This window comes from Ascaphus truei, unplaced genomic scaffold (genome assembly GCF_040206685.1).
Source record: "Ascaphus truei isolate aAscTru1 unplaced genomic scaffold, aAscTru1.hap1 HAP1_SCAFFOLD_257, whole genome shotgun sequence".
NCBI lineage: Eukaryota > Metazoa > Chordata > Amphibia > Anura > Ascaphidae > Ascaphus > Ascaphus truei.
The window spans coordinates 98,104-114,571 of NW_027455503.1; the positions used below are offsets into that span (position 1 = coordinate 98,104).

The 16,468-nt window shown below is 57.7% G+C and overlaps 1 protein-coding gene across 1 annotated transcript in view; it reads left to right on the forward strand.

Annotated features, from left to right (window-relative positions):
• The window catches only part of LOC142481358 (intraflagellar transport protein 172 homolog), a 146,799-nt gene that overhangs the window by 97,350 nt on the left and 32,981 nt on the right, over positions 1–16,468 (forward strand). The window contains exons 9-10 of the mRNA XM_075582826.1: positions 374–472; positions 8,611–8,764. Of these exons, the coding sequence (XP_075438941.1) occupies positions 374–472; positions 8,611–8,764 (253 nt within the window). The remainder of the gene's footprint in view (positions 1–373; positions 473–8,610; positions 8,765–16,468) is intronic.

The following is a 16,468-nucleotide window of genomic DNA, read 5'->3' on the forward strand; positions in this document are numbered from 1 at the left end:
TGTAGCGTGTGTTTTGTAGTACTGGTCCCGGTATGTAGCTGTGTATTACTGGTCCCGGTATGTAGCGTGTGTTTTGTAGCACTGAACTCGGTATGTAGCGTGTGTTTTGTATTACTGAACTCGGTATGTAGCGTGTGTTTTGTAGTACTGAACTCGGTATGTAGCGTGTGTTTTGTAGTACTGAACTCGGTATGTAGCGTGTGTTTTGTAGTACTGAACTCGGTATGTAGCGTGTGTTTTGTAGCACTGAACTCGGTATGTAGCGTGTGTTGTACTGGTCCCGGTATGTAGCGTGTGTTTTGTGGTACTGGTCCCGGTATGTAGCGTGTGTTGTACTGGTCCCGGTATGTAGCGTGTGTTCTGCCCCCTGCAGGCCATTGAGGAGGGCAGCCTGGATGCTCTGGATCACTCGGACTTCAAGAACACGGATATTCCCTTCGAGGTGCCTCTGCCGGCCAAGCAGCACGTGTCGGTGAGCTTAGCGTGTGCTTGTACCACTGCACCCCTCTCCCACCTCTGCTGCGGATGCTCATCCCTGAAACACCTCCCTGTCTGTGATCCGCCCTCCCTCCCACTTCAGAGACTGACCACCTCCCTCTACCACTTCTCTCTCTCTGAAATATGCTTCATTCCTGTACTTTGTATCCTTGTTCTCCCTCACACACTCCTCTCCCTCCTGTCTCTCTCACATCCCCCTCTCCCTCCTTTCTCTCTCACATTCCCCTCTCCCTCCTTTCTCTCTCACATTCCCCTCTCCCTCCTTTCTCTCTCACATCCCCCTCTCCCTCCTTTCTCTCTCACATTCCCCGCTCCCTCCTTTCTCTCTCACATCCCCCTCTCCCTCCTTTCTCTCTCACATTCCCCTCTCCCTCCTTTCTCTCTCACATTCCCCTCTCCCTGCTTTCTCTCTCACATTCCCCTCTCCCTGCTTTCTCTCTCACATTCCCCTCTCCCTCCTCTCTCTCTCACATTCCCCTCTCCCTCCTCTCTCTCTCACATTCCCCTCTCCCTCCTTTCTCTCTCACATTCCCCTCTCCCTCCTTTCTCTCTCACATTCCCCTCTCCCTCCTTTCTCTCTCACATTCCCCTCTCCCTCCTTTCTCTCTCACATTCCCCTCTCCCTCCTTTCTCTCTCACATTCCCCTCTCCCTCCTTTCTCTCTCACATTCCCCTCTCCCTCCTCTCTCTCTCACATTCCCCTCTCCCTCCTTTCTCTCTCACATTCCCCTCTCCCTCCTTTCTCTCTCAAATTCCCCTCTCCCTCCTTTCTCTCTCACATTCCCCTCTCCCTCCTTTCTCTCTCACATTCCCCTCTCCCTGCTTTCTCTCTCACATTCCCCTCTCCCTCCTTTCTCTCTCACATTCCCCTCTCCCTCCTTTCTCTCTCACATTCCCCTCTCCCTCCTTTCTCTCTCGCATTCCCCTCTTCCTCCTTTCTCACTCACATTCCCCTCTTCCTCCTTTCTCACTCACATTCCCCTCTCCCTCCTCTCTCTCTCACATTCCCCTCTCCCTCCTTTCTCTCTCACATTCCCCTCTCCCTCCTTTCTCTCTCAAATTCCCCGCTCCCTCCTTTCTCTCTCAAATTCCCCTCTCCCTCCTTTCTCTCTCACATTCCCCTCTCCCTCCTTTCTCTCTCACATTCCCCTCTCCCTGCTTTCTCTCTCACATTCCCCTCTCCCTCCTCTCTCTCTCACATTCCCCTCTCCCTCCTCTCTCTCTCACATTCCCCTCTCCCTCCTTTCTCTCTCACATTCCCCTCTCCCTCCTTTCTCTCTCACATTCCCCTCTCCCTCCTTTCTCTCTCACATTCCCCTCTCCCTCCTTTCTGTCTCACATCCCCCTCTCCCTCCTGTCTCTCTCACATTCCTCTCTCCCTCCTTTCTCTCTCAAATTCCCCTCTCCCTCCTTTCTCTCTCACATTCCCCTCTCCCTCCTTTCTCTCTCACATTCCTCTCTCCCTCCTTTCTCTCTCACATTCCCCTCTCCCTCCTTTCTCTCTCACATCCCCCTCTCCCTCCTTTCTCTCTCAAATTCCCCTCTCCCTCCTTTCTCTCTCACATTCCCCTCTCCCTCCTCTCTCCCTCACACACTCCTCTCCCTCCTGTCTCTCTCACACACCCCTCTCCCTCTCAAATTCCCCTTTCCCTCCTTTCTCTCTCACATTCCCCTCTCCCTCCTTTCTCTCTCACATTCCCCTCTCCCTGCTTTCTCTCTCACATTCCCCTCTCCCTCCTCTCTCTCTCACATTCCCCTCTCCCTCCTTTCTCTCTCACATTCCCCTCTCCCTCCTTTCTCTCTCACATCCCCCTCTCCCTCCTTTCTCTCTCACATTCCCCGCTCCCTCCTTTCTCTCTCACATCCCCCTCTCCCTCCTTTCTCTCTCACATTCCCCTCTCCCTCCTTTCTCTCTCACATTCCCCTCTCCCTGCTTTCTCTCTCACATTCCCCTCTCCCTGCTTTCTCTCTCACATTCCCCTCTCCCTCCTCTCTCTCTCACATTCCCCTCTCCCTCCTCTCTCTCTCACATTCCCCTCTCCCTCCTTTCTCTCTCACATTCCCCTCTCCCTCCTTTCTCTCTCACATTCCCCTCTCCCTCCTTTCTCTCTCACATTCCCCTCTCCCTCCTTTCTCTCTCACATTCCCCTCTCCCTCCTTTCTCTCTCACATTCCCCTCTCCCTCCTTTCTCTCTCACATTCCCCTCTCCCTCCTTTCTCTCTCACATTCCCCTCTCCCTCCTCTCTCTCTCACATTCCCCTCTCCCTCCTTTCTCTCTCACATTCCCCTCTCCCTCCTTTCTCTCTCAAATTCCCCTCTCCCTCCTTTCTCTCTCACATTCCCCTCTCCCTCCTTTCTCTCTCACATTCCCCTCTCCCTGCTTTCTCTCTCACATTCCCCTCTCCCTCCTTTCTCTCTCACATTCCCCTCTCCCTCCTTTCTCTCTCACATTCCCCTCTCCCTCCTTTCTCTCTCGCATTCCCCTCTTCCTCCTTTCTCACTCACATTCCCCTCTCCCTCCTCTCTCTCTCACATTCCCCTCTCCCTGCTTTCTCTCTCACATTCCCCTCTCCCTCCTTTCTCTCTCGCATTCCCCTCTTCCTCCTTTCTCTCTCACATTCCCCTCTCCCTCCTTTCTCTCTCACATTCCCCTCTCCCTGCTTTCTCTCTCACATTCCCCTCTCCCTCCTTTCTCTCTCACATTCCCCTCTCCCTCCTTTCTCTCTCACATTCCCCTCTCCCTCCTTTCTCTCTCGCATTCCCCTCTTCCTCCTTTCTCACTCACATTCCCCTCTCCCTCCTTTCTCTCTCAAATTCCCCTCTCCCTCCTTTCTCTCTCACATTCCCCTCTCCCTCCTCTCTCCCTCACACACTCCTCTCCCTCCTGTCTCTCTCACACACCCCTCTCCCTCTCAAATTCCCCTTTCCCTCCTTTCTCTCTCACATTCCCCTCTCCCTCCTTTCTCTCTCACATTCCCCTCTCCCTGCTTTCTCTCTCACATTCCCCTCTCCCTCCTCTCTCTCTCACATTCCCCTCTCCCTCCTTTCTCTCTCACATTCCCCTCTCCCTCCTTTCTCTCTCACATCCCCCTCTCCCTCCTTTCTCTCTCACATTCCCCGCTCCCTCCTTTCTCTCTCACATCCCCCTCTCCCTCCTTTCTCTCTCACATTCCCCTCTCCCTCCTTTCTCTCTCACATTCCCCTCTCCCTGCTTTCTCTCTCACATTCCCCTCTCCCTGCTTTCTCTCTCACATTCCCCTCTCCCTCCTCTCTCTCTCACATTCCCCTCTCCCTCCTCTCTCTCTCACATTCCCCTCTCCCTCCTTTCTCTCTCACATTCCCCTCTCCCTCCTTTCTCTCTCACATTCCCCTCTCCCTCCTTTCTCTCTCACATTCCCCTCTCCCTCCTTTCTCTCTCACATTCCCCTCTCCCTCCTTTCTCTCTCACATTCCCCTCTCCCTCCTTTCTCTCTCACATTCCCCTCTCCCTCCTTTCTCTCTCACATTCCCCTCTCCCTCCTCTCTCTCTCACATTCCCCTCTCCCTCCTTTCTCTCTCACATTCCCCTCTCCCTCCTTTCTCTCTCAAATTCCCCTCTCCCTCCTTTCTCTCTCACATTCCCCTCTCCCTCCTTTCTCTCTCACATTCCCCTCTCCCTGCTTTCTCTCTCACATTCCCCTCTCCCTCCTTTCTCTCTCACATTCCCCTCTCCCTCCTTTCTCTCTCACATTCCCCTCTCCCTCCTTTCTCTCTCACATTCCCCTCTCCCTCCTTTCTCTCTCACATTCCCCTCTCCCTCCTTTCTCTCTCACATTCCCCTCTCCCTCCTCTCTCTCTCACATTCCCCTCTCCCTCCTTTCTCTCTCACATTCCCCTCTCCCTCCTTCTCTCTCACATTCCCCTCTCCCTCCTTTCTCTCTCACATTCCCCTCTCCCTCCTTTCTCTCTCACATTCCCCTCTCCCTCCTTTCTCTCTCACATTCCCCTCTCCCTCCTTTCTCTCTCACATTCCCCTCTCCCTCCTTTCTCTCTCACATTCCCCTCTCCCTCCTTTCTCTCTCACATTCCCCTCTCCCTCCTCTCTCTCTCACATTCCCCTCTCCCTCCTCTCTCTCTCACATTCCCCTCTCCCTCCTTCTCTCTCACATTCCCCTCTCCCTCCTTTCTCTCTCACATTCCCCTCTCCCTCCTTTCTCTCTCACATTCCCCTCTCCCTCCTTTCTCTCTCACATTCCCCTCTCCCTCCTTTCTCTCTCACATTCCCCTCTCCCTCCTTTCTCTCTCACATTCCCCTCTCCCTCCTTTCTCTCTCACATTCCCCTCTCCCTCCTTTCTCTCTCACATTCCCCTCTCCCTCCTTTCTCTCTCACATTCCCCTCTCCCTCCTTTCTCTCTCAATTCCCCTCTCCTCCTTCTCTCTCACATTCCCCTCTCCCTCCTTTCTCTCTCACATTCCCCTCTCCCTCCTTTCTCTCTCACATTCCCCTCTCCCTCCTTTCTCTCTCACATTCCCCTCTCCCTCCTTTCTCTCTCACATTCCCCTCTCCCTCCTTTCTCTCTCACATTCCCCTCTCCCTCCTTTCTCTCTCACATTCCCCTCTCCCTCCTCTTCTCTCTCACATTCCCCTCTCCCTCCTTTCTCTCTCACATTCCCCTCTCCCTCCTTTCTCTCTCACATTCCCCTCTCCCTCCTTTCTCTCTCACATTCCCCTCTCCCTCCTTCTCTCTCACATTCCCTCTCCTCCTTCTCTCTCACATTCCCTCTCCCTCCTTTCTCTCTCACATTCCCCTCTCCCTCCTTTCTCTCTCACATTCCCCTCCCTCCTTTCTCTCTCACATTCCCCTCTCCCTCCTTTCTCTCTCACATTCCCCTCTCCCTCCTTTCTCTCTCACATTCCCCTCTCCCTCCTTTCTCTCTCACATTCCCCTCTCCTCCTTCTCTCTCTCACATTCCCCTCTCCCTCCTTTCTCTCTCACATTCCCCTCTCCCTCCTTTCTCTCTCACATTCCCCTCTCCCTCCTTTCTCTCTCACATTCCCCTCTCCCTCCTTTCTCTCTCACATTCCCCTCTTCCCTCCTTTCTCTCTCTCTACATTCCCCTCTCCCTCCTTTCTCTCTCACATTCCCCTCTCCCTCCTTTCTCTCTCATTCCCCTCTCCCTCCTTTCTCTCTCACATTCCTCCCTCCTTCTCCTCTCACATTCCCCTCTCCCTCCTTTCTCTCTCACATTCCCCCTCTCCCTCCTTTCTCTCTCACATTCCCCTCTCCCTCCTTTCTCTCTCACATTCCCCTCTCCTCCTTTCTCTCTCACATTCCCTCTCTCCCTCCTTTCTCTCTCACATTCCCCTCTCCCTCTCCCTGCTTTCTCTCTCACATTCCCCTCTCCCTCCTCTCTCTCTCACATTCCCCTCTCCCTCCTCTCTCTCTCACATTCCCCTCTCCCTCCTTTCTCTCTCACATTCCCCTCTCCCTCCTTTCTCTCTCACATTCCCCTCTCCCTCCTTTCTCTCTCACATTCCCCTCTCCCTCCTTTCTCTCTCACATTCCCCTCTCCCTCCTTTCTCTCTCACATTCCCCTCTCCCTCCTTTCTCTCTCACATTCCTCTCTCCCTCCTTTCTCTCTCACATTCCCATCTCCCTCCTTTCTCTCTCACATCCCCCTCTCCCTCCTTTCTCACATTCCCCGCTCCCTCCTTTCTCTCTCACACACCCCTCTCCCTCCTTTCTCTCTCACATTCCCCTCTCCCTCCTCTCTCTCTCACATTCCCCTCTCCCTCCTTTCTCTCTCACATCCCCCTCTCCCTCCTTTCTCTCTCACATTCCCCTCTCCCTCCTTTCTCTCTCACATTCCTCTCTCCCTCCTTTCTCTCTCACATTCCCCTCTCCCTCCTTTCTCTCTCACATCCCCCTCTCCCTCCTTTCTCTCTCAAATTCCCCTCTCCCTCCTTTCTCTCTCACATTCCCCTCTCCCTCCTCTCTCCCTCACACACTCCTCTCCCTCCTGTCTCTCTCACACACCCCTCTCCCTCTCAAATTCCCCTTTCCCTCCTTTCTCTCTCACATTCCCCTCTCCCTCCTTTCTCTCTCACATTCCCCTCTCCCTGCTTTCTCTCTCACATTCCCCTCTCCCTCCTCTCTCTCTCACATTCCCCTCTCCCTCCTTTCTCTCTCACATTCCCCTCTCCCTCCTTTCTCTCTCACATCCCCCTCTCCCTCCTTTCTCTCTCACATTCCCCGCTCCCTCCTTTCTCTCTCACATCCCCCTCTCCCTCCTTTCTCTCTCACATTCCCCTCTCCCTCCTTTCTCTCTCACATTCCCCTCTCCCTGCTTTCTCTCTCACATTCCCCTCTCCCTGCTTTCTCTCTCACATTCCCCCTCTCCCTCCTCTCTCTCTCACATTCCCCTCTCCCTCCTCTCTCTCTCACATTCCCCTCTCCCTCCTTTCTCTCTCACATTCCCCTCTCCCTCCTTTCTCTCTCACATTCCCCTCTCCCTCCTTTCTCTCTCACATTCCCCTCTCCCTCCTTTCTCTCTCACATTCCCCTCTCCCTCCTTTCTCTCTCACATTCCCCTCTCCCTCCTTTCTCTCTCACATTCCCCTCTCCCTCCTCTCTCTCTCACATTCCCCTCTCCCTCCTTTCTCTCTCACATTCCCCTCTCCCTCCTTTCTCTCTCAAATTCCCCTCTCCCTCCTTTCTCTCTCACATTCCCCTCTCCCTCCTTTCTCTCTCACATTCCCCTCTCCCTGCTTTCTCTCTCACATTCCCCTCTCCCTCCTTTCTCTCTCACATTCCCCTCTCCCTCCTTTCTCTCTCGCATTCCCCTCTTCCTCCTTTCTCACTCACATTCCCCTCTCCCTCCTCTCTCTCTCACATTCCCCTCTCCCTCCTTTCTCTCTCACATTCCCCTCTCCCTCCTTTCTCTCTCAAATTCCCCGCTCCCTCCTTTCTCTCTCAAATTCCCCTCTCCCTCCTTTCTCTCTCACATTCCCCTCTCCCTCCTTTCTCTCTCACATTCCCCTCTCCCTGCTTTCTCTCTCACATTCCCCTCTCCCTCCTCTCTCTCTCACATTCCCCTCTCCCTCCTCTCTCTCTCACATTCCCCTCTCCCTCCTTTCTCTCTCACATTCCCCTCTCCCTCCTTTCTCTCTCACATTCCCCTCTCCCTCCTTTCTCTCTCACATTCCCCTCTCCCTCCTTTCTCTCTCACATTCCCCTCTCCCTCCTTTCTCTCTCACATTCCCCTCTCCCTCCTTTCTCTCTCACATTCCTCTCTCCCTCCTTTCTCTCTCACATTCCCATCTCCCTCCTTTCTCTCTCACATCCCCCTCTCCCTCCTTTCTCACATTCCCCGCTCCCTCCTTTCTCTCTCACACACCCCTCTCCCTCCTTTCTCTCTCACATTCCCCTCTCCCTCCTCTCTCTCTCACATTCCCCTCTCCCTCCTTTCTCTCTCACATTTCCCGCTCCCTCCTTTCTCTCTCACATTCTCCGCTCCCTCCTTTCTCTCTCACATTCCCCGCTCACTCCTTTCTCTCTCACATTCCCCGCTCACTCCTTTCTCTCTCACATTCCCCGCTCACTCCTCTCTCTCACCCCCCCCACCTTCCCTCCTCTCACCCCCCCTCCCTCCTTTCTCTCTCCTCTCTCTCATATCCCTGTCTCCCTCCTTTCTCTCACACACCCCATCCCTCCTTTCTCTCTCACACTCCCTTCTCCCTCCTCTCTCTCACCCCCCCTCCCTCCTTTCTCTCTCCTCCCTCTCACACTCCCTTCTCCCTCCTCTCTCTCACACCCCCTCCCTCCTTTCTCTCTCCTCTCTCTCATATCCCTGTCTCCCTCCTTTCTCTCACACACCCCATCCCTCCTTTTTCTCTCACACTCCCTTCTCCCTCCTCTCTCTCACCCCCCCTCCCTCCTTTCTCTCTCCTCCCTCTCACACTCCCTTCTCCCTCCTCTCTCTCACCCCCCCCTCCCTCCTTTCTCTCTCCTCCCTCTCACACTCCCTTCTCCCTCCTCTCTCTCACACCCCCTCCCTCCTTTCTCTCACCCCCCCTCTCCCTCCTTTCTCTCTGTATATACATGGGTACATGAGCCGTGTTGTGTTGCAGGTGGACAAGCGGGAGGAGGCGCGTGAGTGGGTGCTGGCCGTGTCCATGGATCAGCACGTTGAACAGGTCCTGCCTCAAGATGAGAGAGGCTCCTATGAAGGGTCTCTAGTGTCGTCTAGCAGCGGCGTGCGCTCCCTGCCCTGTCTGATCACCGGTAAGGGGGGAGAGGAAGGGGTGCAGGGGAGAGAATGGGGTGCAGGGGAGAGAATGGGGTGCAGGGGAGAGAATGGGGTGCAGGGGAGAGAATGGGGTGCAGGGGAGAGAATGGGGTGCAGGGGAGAGGAAGGGGTTCAGGGGCTGCAATATTTTAAATGTGCTGGGACAGTACCGCTATTTCCCCCGGGAACGTGTGCTGGGGCAGTACCGCTATTTCCCCCGGGAACGTGTGCTGGGACAGTACCGCTATTTCCCCCGGGAACGTGTGCTGGGACAGTACCGCTATTTCCCCCGGGAACGTGTGCTGGGACAGTACCGCTATTTCCCCCGGGAACGTGTGCAGGGACAGTACCGCTATTTCCCCCGGGAACGTGTGCAGGGACAGTACCGCTATTTCCCCCGGGAACGTGTGCAGGGGCAGTACCGCTATTTCCCCCGGGAACGTGTGCAGGGACAGTACCGCTATTTCCCCCGGGAACGTGTGCTGGGGCAGTACCGCTATTTCCCCCGGGAACGTGTGCAGGGGCAGTACCGCTATTTCCCCCGGGAACGTGTGCTGGGGCAGTACCGCTATTTCCCCCGGGAACGTGTGCTGGGACAGTACCGCTATTTCCCCCGGGAACGTGTGCAGGGACAGTACCGCTATTTCCCCCGGGAACGTGTGCAGGGGCAGTACCGCTATTTCCCCCAGGAACGTGTGCAGGGACAGTACCGCTATTTCCCCCGGGAACGTGTGCAGGGACAGTACCGCTATTTCCCCCGGGAACGTGTGCAGGGGCAGTACCGCTATTTCCCCCAGGAACGTGTGCAGGGACAGTACCGCTATTTCCCCCGGGAACGTGTGCAGGGACAGTACCGCTATTTCCCCCGGGAACGTGTGCTGGGACAGTACCGCTATTTCCCCCGGGAACGTGTGCAGGGGGCAGTACCGCTATTTCCCCCGGGAACGTGTGCAGGGGCAGTACCGCTATTTCCCCCGGGAACGTGTGCTGGGACAGTACCGCTATTTCCCCTGGGAACGTGTGCAGGGACAGTACCGCTATTTCCCCCGGGAACGTGTGCTGGGGCAGTACCGCTATTTCCCCCGGGAACGTGTGCTGGGACAGTACCGCTATTTCCCCCGGGAACGTGTGCTGGGACAGTACCGCTATTTCCCCCGGGAACGTGTGCAGGGGCAGTACCGCTATTTCCCCCGGGAACGTGTGCTGGGACAGTACCGCTATTTCCCCTGGGAACGTGTGCTGGGACAGTACCGCTATTTCCCCTGGGAACGTGTGCTGGGACAGTACCGCTATTTCCCCCGGGAACGTGTGCAGGGGCAGTACCGCTATTTCCCCCGGGAACGTGTGCAGGGGCAGTACCGCTATTTCCCCTGGGAACGTGTGCTGGGGCAGTACCGCTATTTCCCCCGGGAACGTGTGCAGGGACAGTACCGCTATTTCCCCCGGGAACGTGTGCTGGGACAGTACCGCTATTTCCCCCGGGAACGTGTGCTGGGACAGTACCGCTATTTCCCCCGGGAACGTGTGCTGGGGCAGTACCGCTATTTCCCCCGGGAACGTGTGCTGGGACAGTACCGCTATTTCCCCCGGGAACGTGTGCTGGGGCAGTACCGCTATTTCCCCTGGGAACGTGTGCAGGGACAGTACCGCTATTTCCCCCGGGAACGTGTGCTGGGGCAGTACCGCTATTTCCCCCGGGAACGTGTGCTGGGACAGTACCGCTATTTCCCCTGGGAACGTGTGCAGGGACAGTACCGCTATTTCCCCCGGGAACGTGTGCAGGGACAGTACCGCTATTTCCCCCGGGAACGTGTGCTGGGACAGTACCGCTATTTCCCCTGGGAACGTGTGCAGGGACAGTACCGCTATTTCCCCCGGGAACGTGTGCTGGGGCAGTACCGCTATTTCCCCCGGGAACGTGTGCAGGGACAGTACCGCTATTTCCCCCGGGAACGTGTGCAGGGACAGTACCGCTATTTCCCCTGGGAACGTGTGCTGGGACAGTACCGCTATTTCCCCTGGGAACGTGTGCTGGGGCAGTACTGCTATTTCCCCCGGAACGTGTGCAGGGACAGTACCGCTATTTCCCCCGGGAACGTGTGCTGGGGCAGTACCGCTATTTCCCCCGGGAACGTGTGCTGGGACAGTACCGCTATTTCCCCTGGGAACGTGTGCTGGGGCAGTACCGCTATTTCCCCTGGGAACGTGTGCAGGGACAGTACCGCTATTTCCCCCGGGAACGTGTGCAGGGACAGTACCGCTATTTCCCCCGGGAACGTGTGCAGGGACAGTACCGCTATTTCCCCCGGGAACGTGTGCTGGGGCAGTACCGCTATTTCCCCCGGGAACGTGTGCTGGGCAGTACCGCTATTTCCCCCGGGAACGTGTGCAGGGACAGTACCGCTATTTCCCCCGGGAACGTGTGCAGGGACAGTACCGCTATTTCCCCCGGGAACGTGTGCTGGGACAGTACCGCTATTTCCCCCGGGAACGTGTGCTGGGACAGTACCGCTATTTCCCCCGGGAACGTGTGCTGGGGCAGTACCGCTATTTCCCCCGGGAACGTGTGCAGGGACAGTACCGCTATTTCCCCCGGGAACGTGTGCAGGGGCAGTACCGCTATTTCCCCCGGGAACGTGTGCTGGGGCAGTACCGCTATTTCCCCTGGGAACGTGTGCAGGGACAGTACCGCTATTTCCCCCGGGAACGTGTGCAGGGACAGTACCGCTATTTCCCCCGGGAACGTGTGCAGGGACAGTACCGCTATTTCCCCCGGGAACGTGTGCTGGGACAGTACCGCTATTTCCCCCGGGAACGTGTGCTGGGACAGTACCGCTATTTCCCCTGGGAACGTGTGCAGGGGCAGTACCGCTATTTCCCCTGGGAACGTGTGCAGGGGCAGTACCGCTATTTCCCCCGGGAACGTGTGCTGGGGCAGTACCGCTATTTCCCCCGGGAACGTGTGCAGGGGCAGTACCGCTATTTCCCCTGGGAACGTGTGCAGGGGCAGTACCGCTATTTCCCCCGGGAACGTGTGCTGGGGCAGTACCGCTATTTCCCCCGGGAACGTGTGCAGGGGCAGTACCGCTATTTCCCCCGGGAACGTGTGCAGGGGCAGTACCGCTATTTCCCCCGGGAACGTGTGCTGGGGCAGTACCGCTATTTCCCCTGGGAACGTGTGCAGGGGCAGTACCGCTATTTCCCCCGGGAACGTGTGCAGGGGCAGTACCGCTATTTCCCCTGGGAACGTGTGCAGGGGCAGTACCGCTATTTCCCCCGGGAACGTGTGCTGGGGCAGTACCGCTATTTCCCCCGGGAACGTGTGCAGGGGCAGTACCGCTATTTCCCCCGGGAACGTGTGCTGGGGACAGTACCGCTATTTCCCCTGGGAACGTGTGCTGGGACAGTACCGCTATTTCCCCTGGGAACGTGTGCAGGGACAGTACCGCTATTTCCCCCGGGAACGTGTGCAGGGGCAGTACCGCTATTTCCCCCGGGAACGTGTGCTGGGACAGTACCGCTATTTCCCCTGGGAACGTGTGCAGGGACAGTACCGCTATTTCCCCCGGGAACGTGTGCTGGGACAGTACCGCTATTTCCCCCGGGAACGTGTGCTGGGGCAGTACCGCTATTTCCCCCGGGAACGTGTGCAGGGACAGTACCGCTATTTCCCCCGGGAACGTGTGCAGGGGCAGTACCGCTATTTCCCCCGGGAACGTGTGCAGGGGCAGTACCGCTATTTCCCCCGGGAACGTGTGCAGGGGCAGTACCGCTATTTCCCCCGGGAACGTGTGCTGGGACAGTACCGCTATTTCCCCCGGGAACGTGTGCTGGGACAGTACCGCTATTTCCCCCGGGAACGTGTGCAGGGACAGTACCGCTATTTCCCCCGGGAACGTGTGCTGGGGCAGTACCGCTATTTCCCCCGGGAACGTGTGCAGGGACAGTACCGCTATTTCCCCCGGGAACGTGTGCAGGGACAGTACCGCTATTTCCCCCGGGAACGTGTGCAGGGACAGTACCGCTATTTCCCCCGGGAACGTGTGCAGGGGCAGTACCGCTATTTCCCCCGGGAACGTGTGCTGAGACAGTACCGCTATTTCCCCTGGGAACGTGTGCAGGGGCAGTACCGCTATTTCCCCCGGGAACGTGTGCTGGGACAGTACCGCTATTTCCCCTGGGAACGTGTGCAGGGACAGTACCGCTATTTCCCCTGGGAACGTGTGCTGGGGCAGTACCGCTATTTCCCCCGGGAACGTGTGCTGGGACAGTACCGCTATTTCCCCTGGGAACGTGTGCAGGGACAGTACCGCTATTTCCCCCGGGAACGTGTGCAGGGGCAGTACCGCTATTTCCCCTGGGAACGTGTGCAGGGACAGTACCGCTATTTCCCCCGGGAACGTGTGCTGGGGCAGTACCGCTATTTCCCCCGGGAACGTGTGCAGGGACAGTACCGCTATTTCCCCCGGGAACGTGTGCAGGGGCAGTATCGCTATTTCCCCCGGGAACGTGTGCTGGGGCAGTATCGCTATTTCCCCCGGGAACGTGTGCAGGGACAGTACCGCTATTTCCCCCGGGAACGTGTGCAGGGACAGTACCGCTATTTCCCCCGGGAACGTGTGCTGGGACAGTACCGCTATTTCCCCCGGGAACGTGTGCAGGGGCAGTACCGCTATTTCCCCCGGGAACGTGTGCTGGGACAGTACCGCTATTTCCCCTGGGAACGTGTGCTGGGCAGTACCGCTATTTCCCCCGGGAACGTGTGCAGGGGCAGTACCGCTATTTCCCCTGGGAACGTGTGCAGGGACAGTACCGCTATTTCCCCCGGGAACGTGTGCAGGGGCAGTACCGCTATTTCCCCTGGAACGTGTGCTGGGACAGTACCGCTATTTCCCCCGGGAACGTGTGCAGGGACAGTACCGCTATTTCCCCCGGGAACGTGTGCAGGGGCAGTACCGCTATTTCCCCGGGAACGTGTGCTGGGACAGTACCGCTATTTCCCCTGGGAACGTGTGCAGGGACAGTACCGCTATTTCCCCGGGAACGTGTGCTTGGACAGTACCGCTATTTCCCCCGGGAACGTGTGCAGGGGCAGTACCGCTATTTCCCCCGGGAACGTGTGCAGGGGCAGTACCGCTATTTCCCCTGGGAACGTGTGCAGGGACAGTACCGCTATTTCCCCCGGGAACGTGTGCTGGGGCAGTACCGCTATTTCCCCGGGAACGTGTGCAGGGGCAGTACCGCTATTTCCCCCGGGAACGTGTGCTGGGACAGTACCGCTATTTCCCCCGGGAACGTGTGCAGGGACAGTACCGCTATTTCCCCTGGGAACGTGTGCTGGGACAGTACCGCTATTTCCCCCGGGAACGTGTGCTGGGGCAGTACCGCTATTTCCCCCGGGAACGTGTGCTGGGACAGTACCGCTATTTCCCCCGGGAACGTGTGCTGGGACAGTACCGCTATTTCCCCCGGGAACGTGTGCTGGGGCAGTACCGCTATTTCCCCGGGAACGTGTGCTGGGACAGTACCGCTATTTCCCCCGGGAACGTGTGCAGGGGCAGTACCGCTATTTCCCCTGGGAACGTGTGCAAGGGGCAGTACCGCTATTTCCCCTGGGAACGTGTGCAGGGGCAGTACCGCTATTTCCCCTGGGAACGTGTGCTGGGACAGTACCGCTATTTCCCCCGGGAACGTGTGCAGGGGCAGTACCGCTATTTCCCCCGGGAACGTGTGCTGGACAGTACCGCTATTTCCCCCGGGAACGTGTGCAGGGGCAGTACCGCTATTTCCCCCGGGAACGTGTGCTGGGGCAGTACCGCTATTTCCCCCGGGAACGTGTGCTGGGGCAGTACCGCTATTTCCCCCGGGAACGTGTGCAGGGACAGTACCGCTATTTCCCCCGGGAACGTGTGCAGGGACAGTACCGCTATTTCCCCCGGGAACGTGTGCAGGGGCAGTACCGCTATTTCCCCGGGAACGTGTGCAGGGACAGTACCGCTATTTCCCCCGGGAACGTGTGCAGGGGCAGTACCGCTATTTCCCCCGGGAACGTGTGCAGGGACAGTACCGCTATTTCCCCCGGGAACGTGTGCAGGGGCAGTACCGCTATTTCCCCCGGGAACGTGTGCAGGGACAGTACCGCTATTTCCCCCGGGAACGTGTGCTGGGACAGTACCGCTATTTCCCCCGGGAACGTGTGCAGGGACAGTACCGCTATTTCCCCTGGGAACGTGTGCTGGGACAGTACCGCTATTTCCCCCGGGAACGTGTGCTGGGGCAGTACCGCTATTTCCCCCGGGAACGTGTGCAGGGACAGTACCGCTATTTCCCCCGGGAACGTGTGCAGGGGCAGTACCGCTATTTCCCCCGGGAACGTGTGCTGGGACAGTACCGCTATTTCCCCCGGGAACGTGTGCTGGGGCAGTACCGCTATTTCCCCTGGGAACGTGTGCAGGGACAGTACCGCTATTTCCCCCGGGAACGTGTGCTGGGACAGTACCGCTATTTCCCCCGGGAACGTGTGCAGGGGCAGTACCGCTATTTCCCCTGGGAACGTGTGCAGGGGCAGTACCGCTATTTCCCCCGGGAACGTGTGCTGGGACAGTACCGCTATTTCCCCTGGGAACGTGTGCAGGGGCAGTACCGCTATTTCCCCTGGGAACGTGTGCTGGGGCAGTACCGCTATTTCCCCTGGGAACGTGTGCTGGGACAGTACCGCTATTTCCCCCGGGAACGTGTGCTGGGACAGTACCGCTATTTCCCCCGGGAACGTGTGCAGGGGCAGTACCGCTATTTCCCCCGGGAACGTGTGCAGGGACAGTATCGCTATTTCCCCCGGGAATGTGTGCTGGGGCAGTACCGCTATTTCCCCCGGGAACGTGTGCAGGGGCAGTACCGCTATTTCCCCCGGGAACGTGTGCTGGGACAGTACCGCTATTTCCCCCGGGAACGTGTGCTGGGCAGTACCGCTATTTCCCCCGGGAACGTGTGCAGGGACAGTACCGCTATTTCCCCTGGGAACGTGTGCTGGGGCAGTACCGCTATTTCCCCCGGGAACGTGTGCAGGGACAGTACCGCTATTTCCCCCGGGAACGTGTGCAGGGGCAGTACCGCTATTTCCCCTGGGAACGTGTGCTGGGACAGTACCGCTATTTCCCCCGGGAACGTGTGCAGGGGCAGTACCCGCTATTTCCCCTGGGAACGTGTGCAGGGGCAGTACCGCTATTTCCCCCGGGAACGTGTGCAGGGGCAGTACCGCTATTTCCCCCGGGAACGTGTGCAGGGACAGTACCGCTATTTCCCCCGGGAACGTGTGCTGGGGCAGTACCGCTATTTCCCCCGGGAACGTGTGCTGGGACAGTACCGCTATTTCCCCCGGGAACGTGTGCAGGGCAGTACCGCTATTTCCCCCGGGAACGTGTGCAGGGACAGTACCGCTATTCCCCGGGAACGTGTGCAGGGACAGTACCGCTATTTCCCCCGGGAACGTGTGCAGGGACAGTACCGCTATTTCCCCTGGGAACGTGTGCAGGGACAGTACCGCTATTTCCCCTGGGAACGTGTGCAGGGCAGTACCGCTATTTCCCCCGGGAACGTGTGCTGGGACAGTACCGCTATTTCCCCCGGGAACGTGTGCTAGGACAGTACCGCTATTTCCCCTGGGAACGTGTGCTGGGCAGTACCGCTATTTCCCCCGGGAA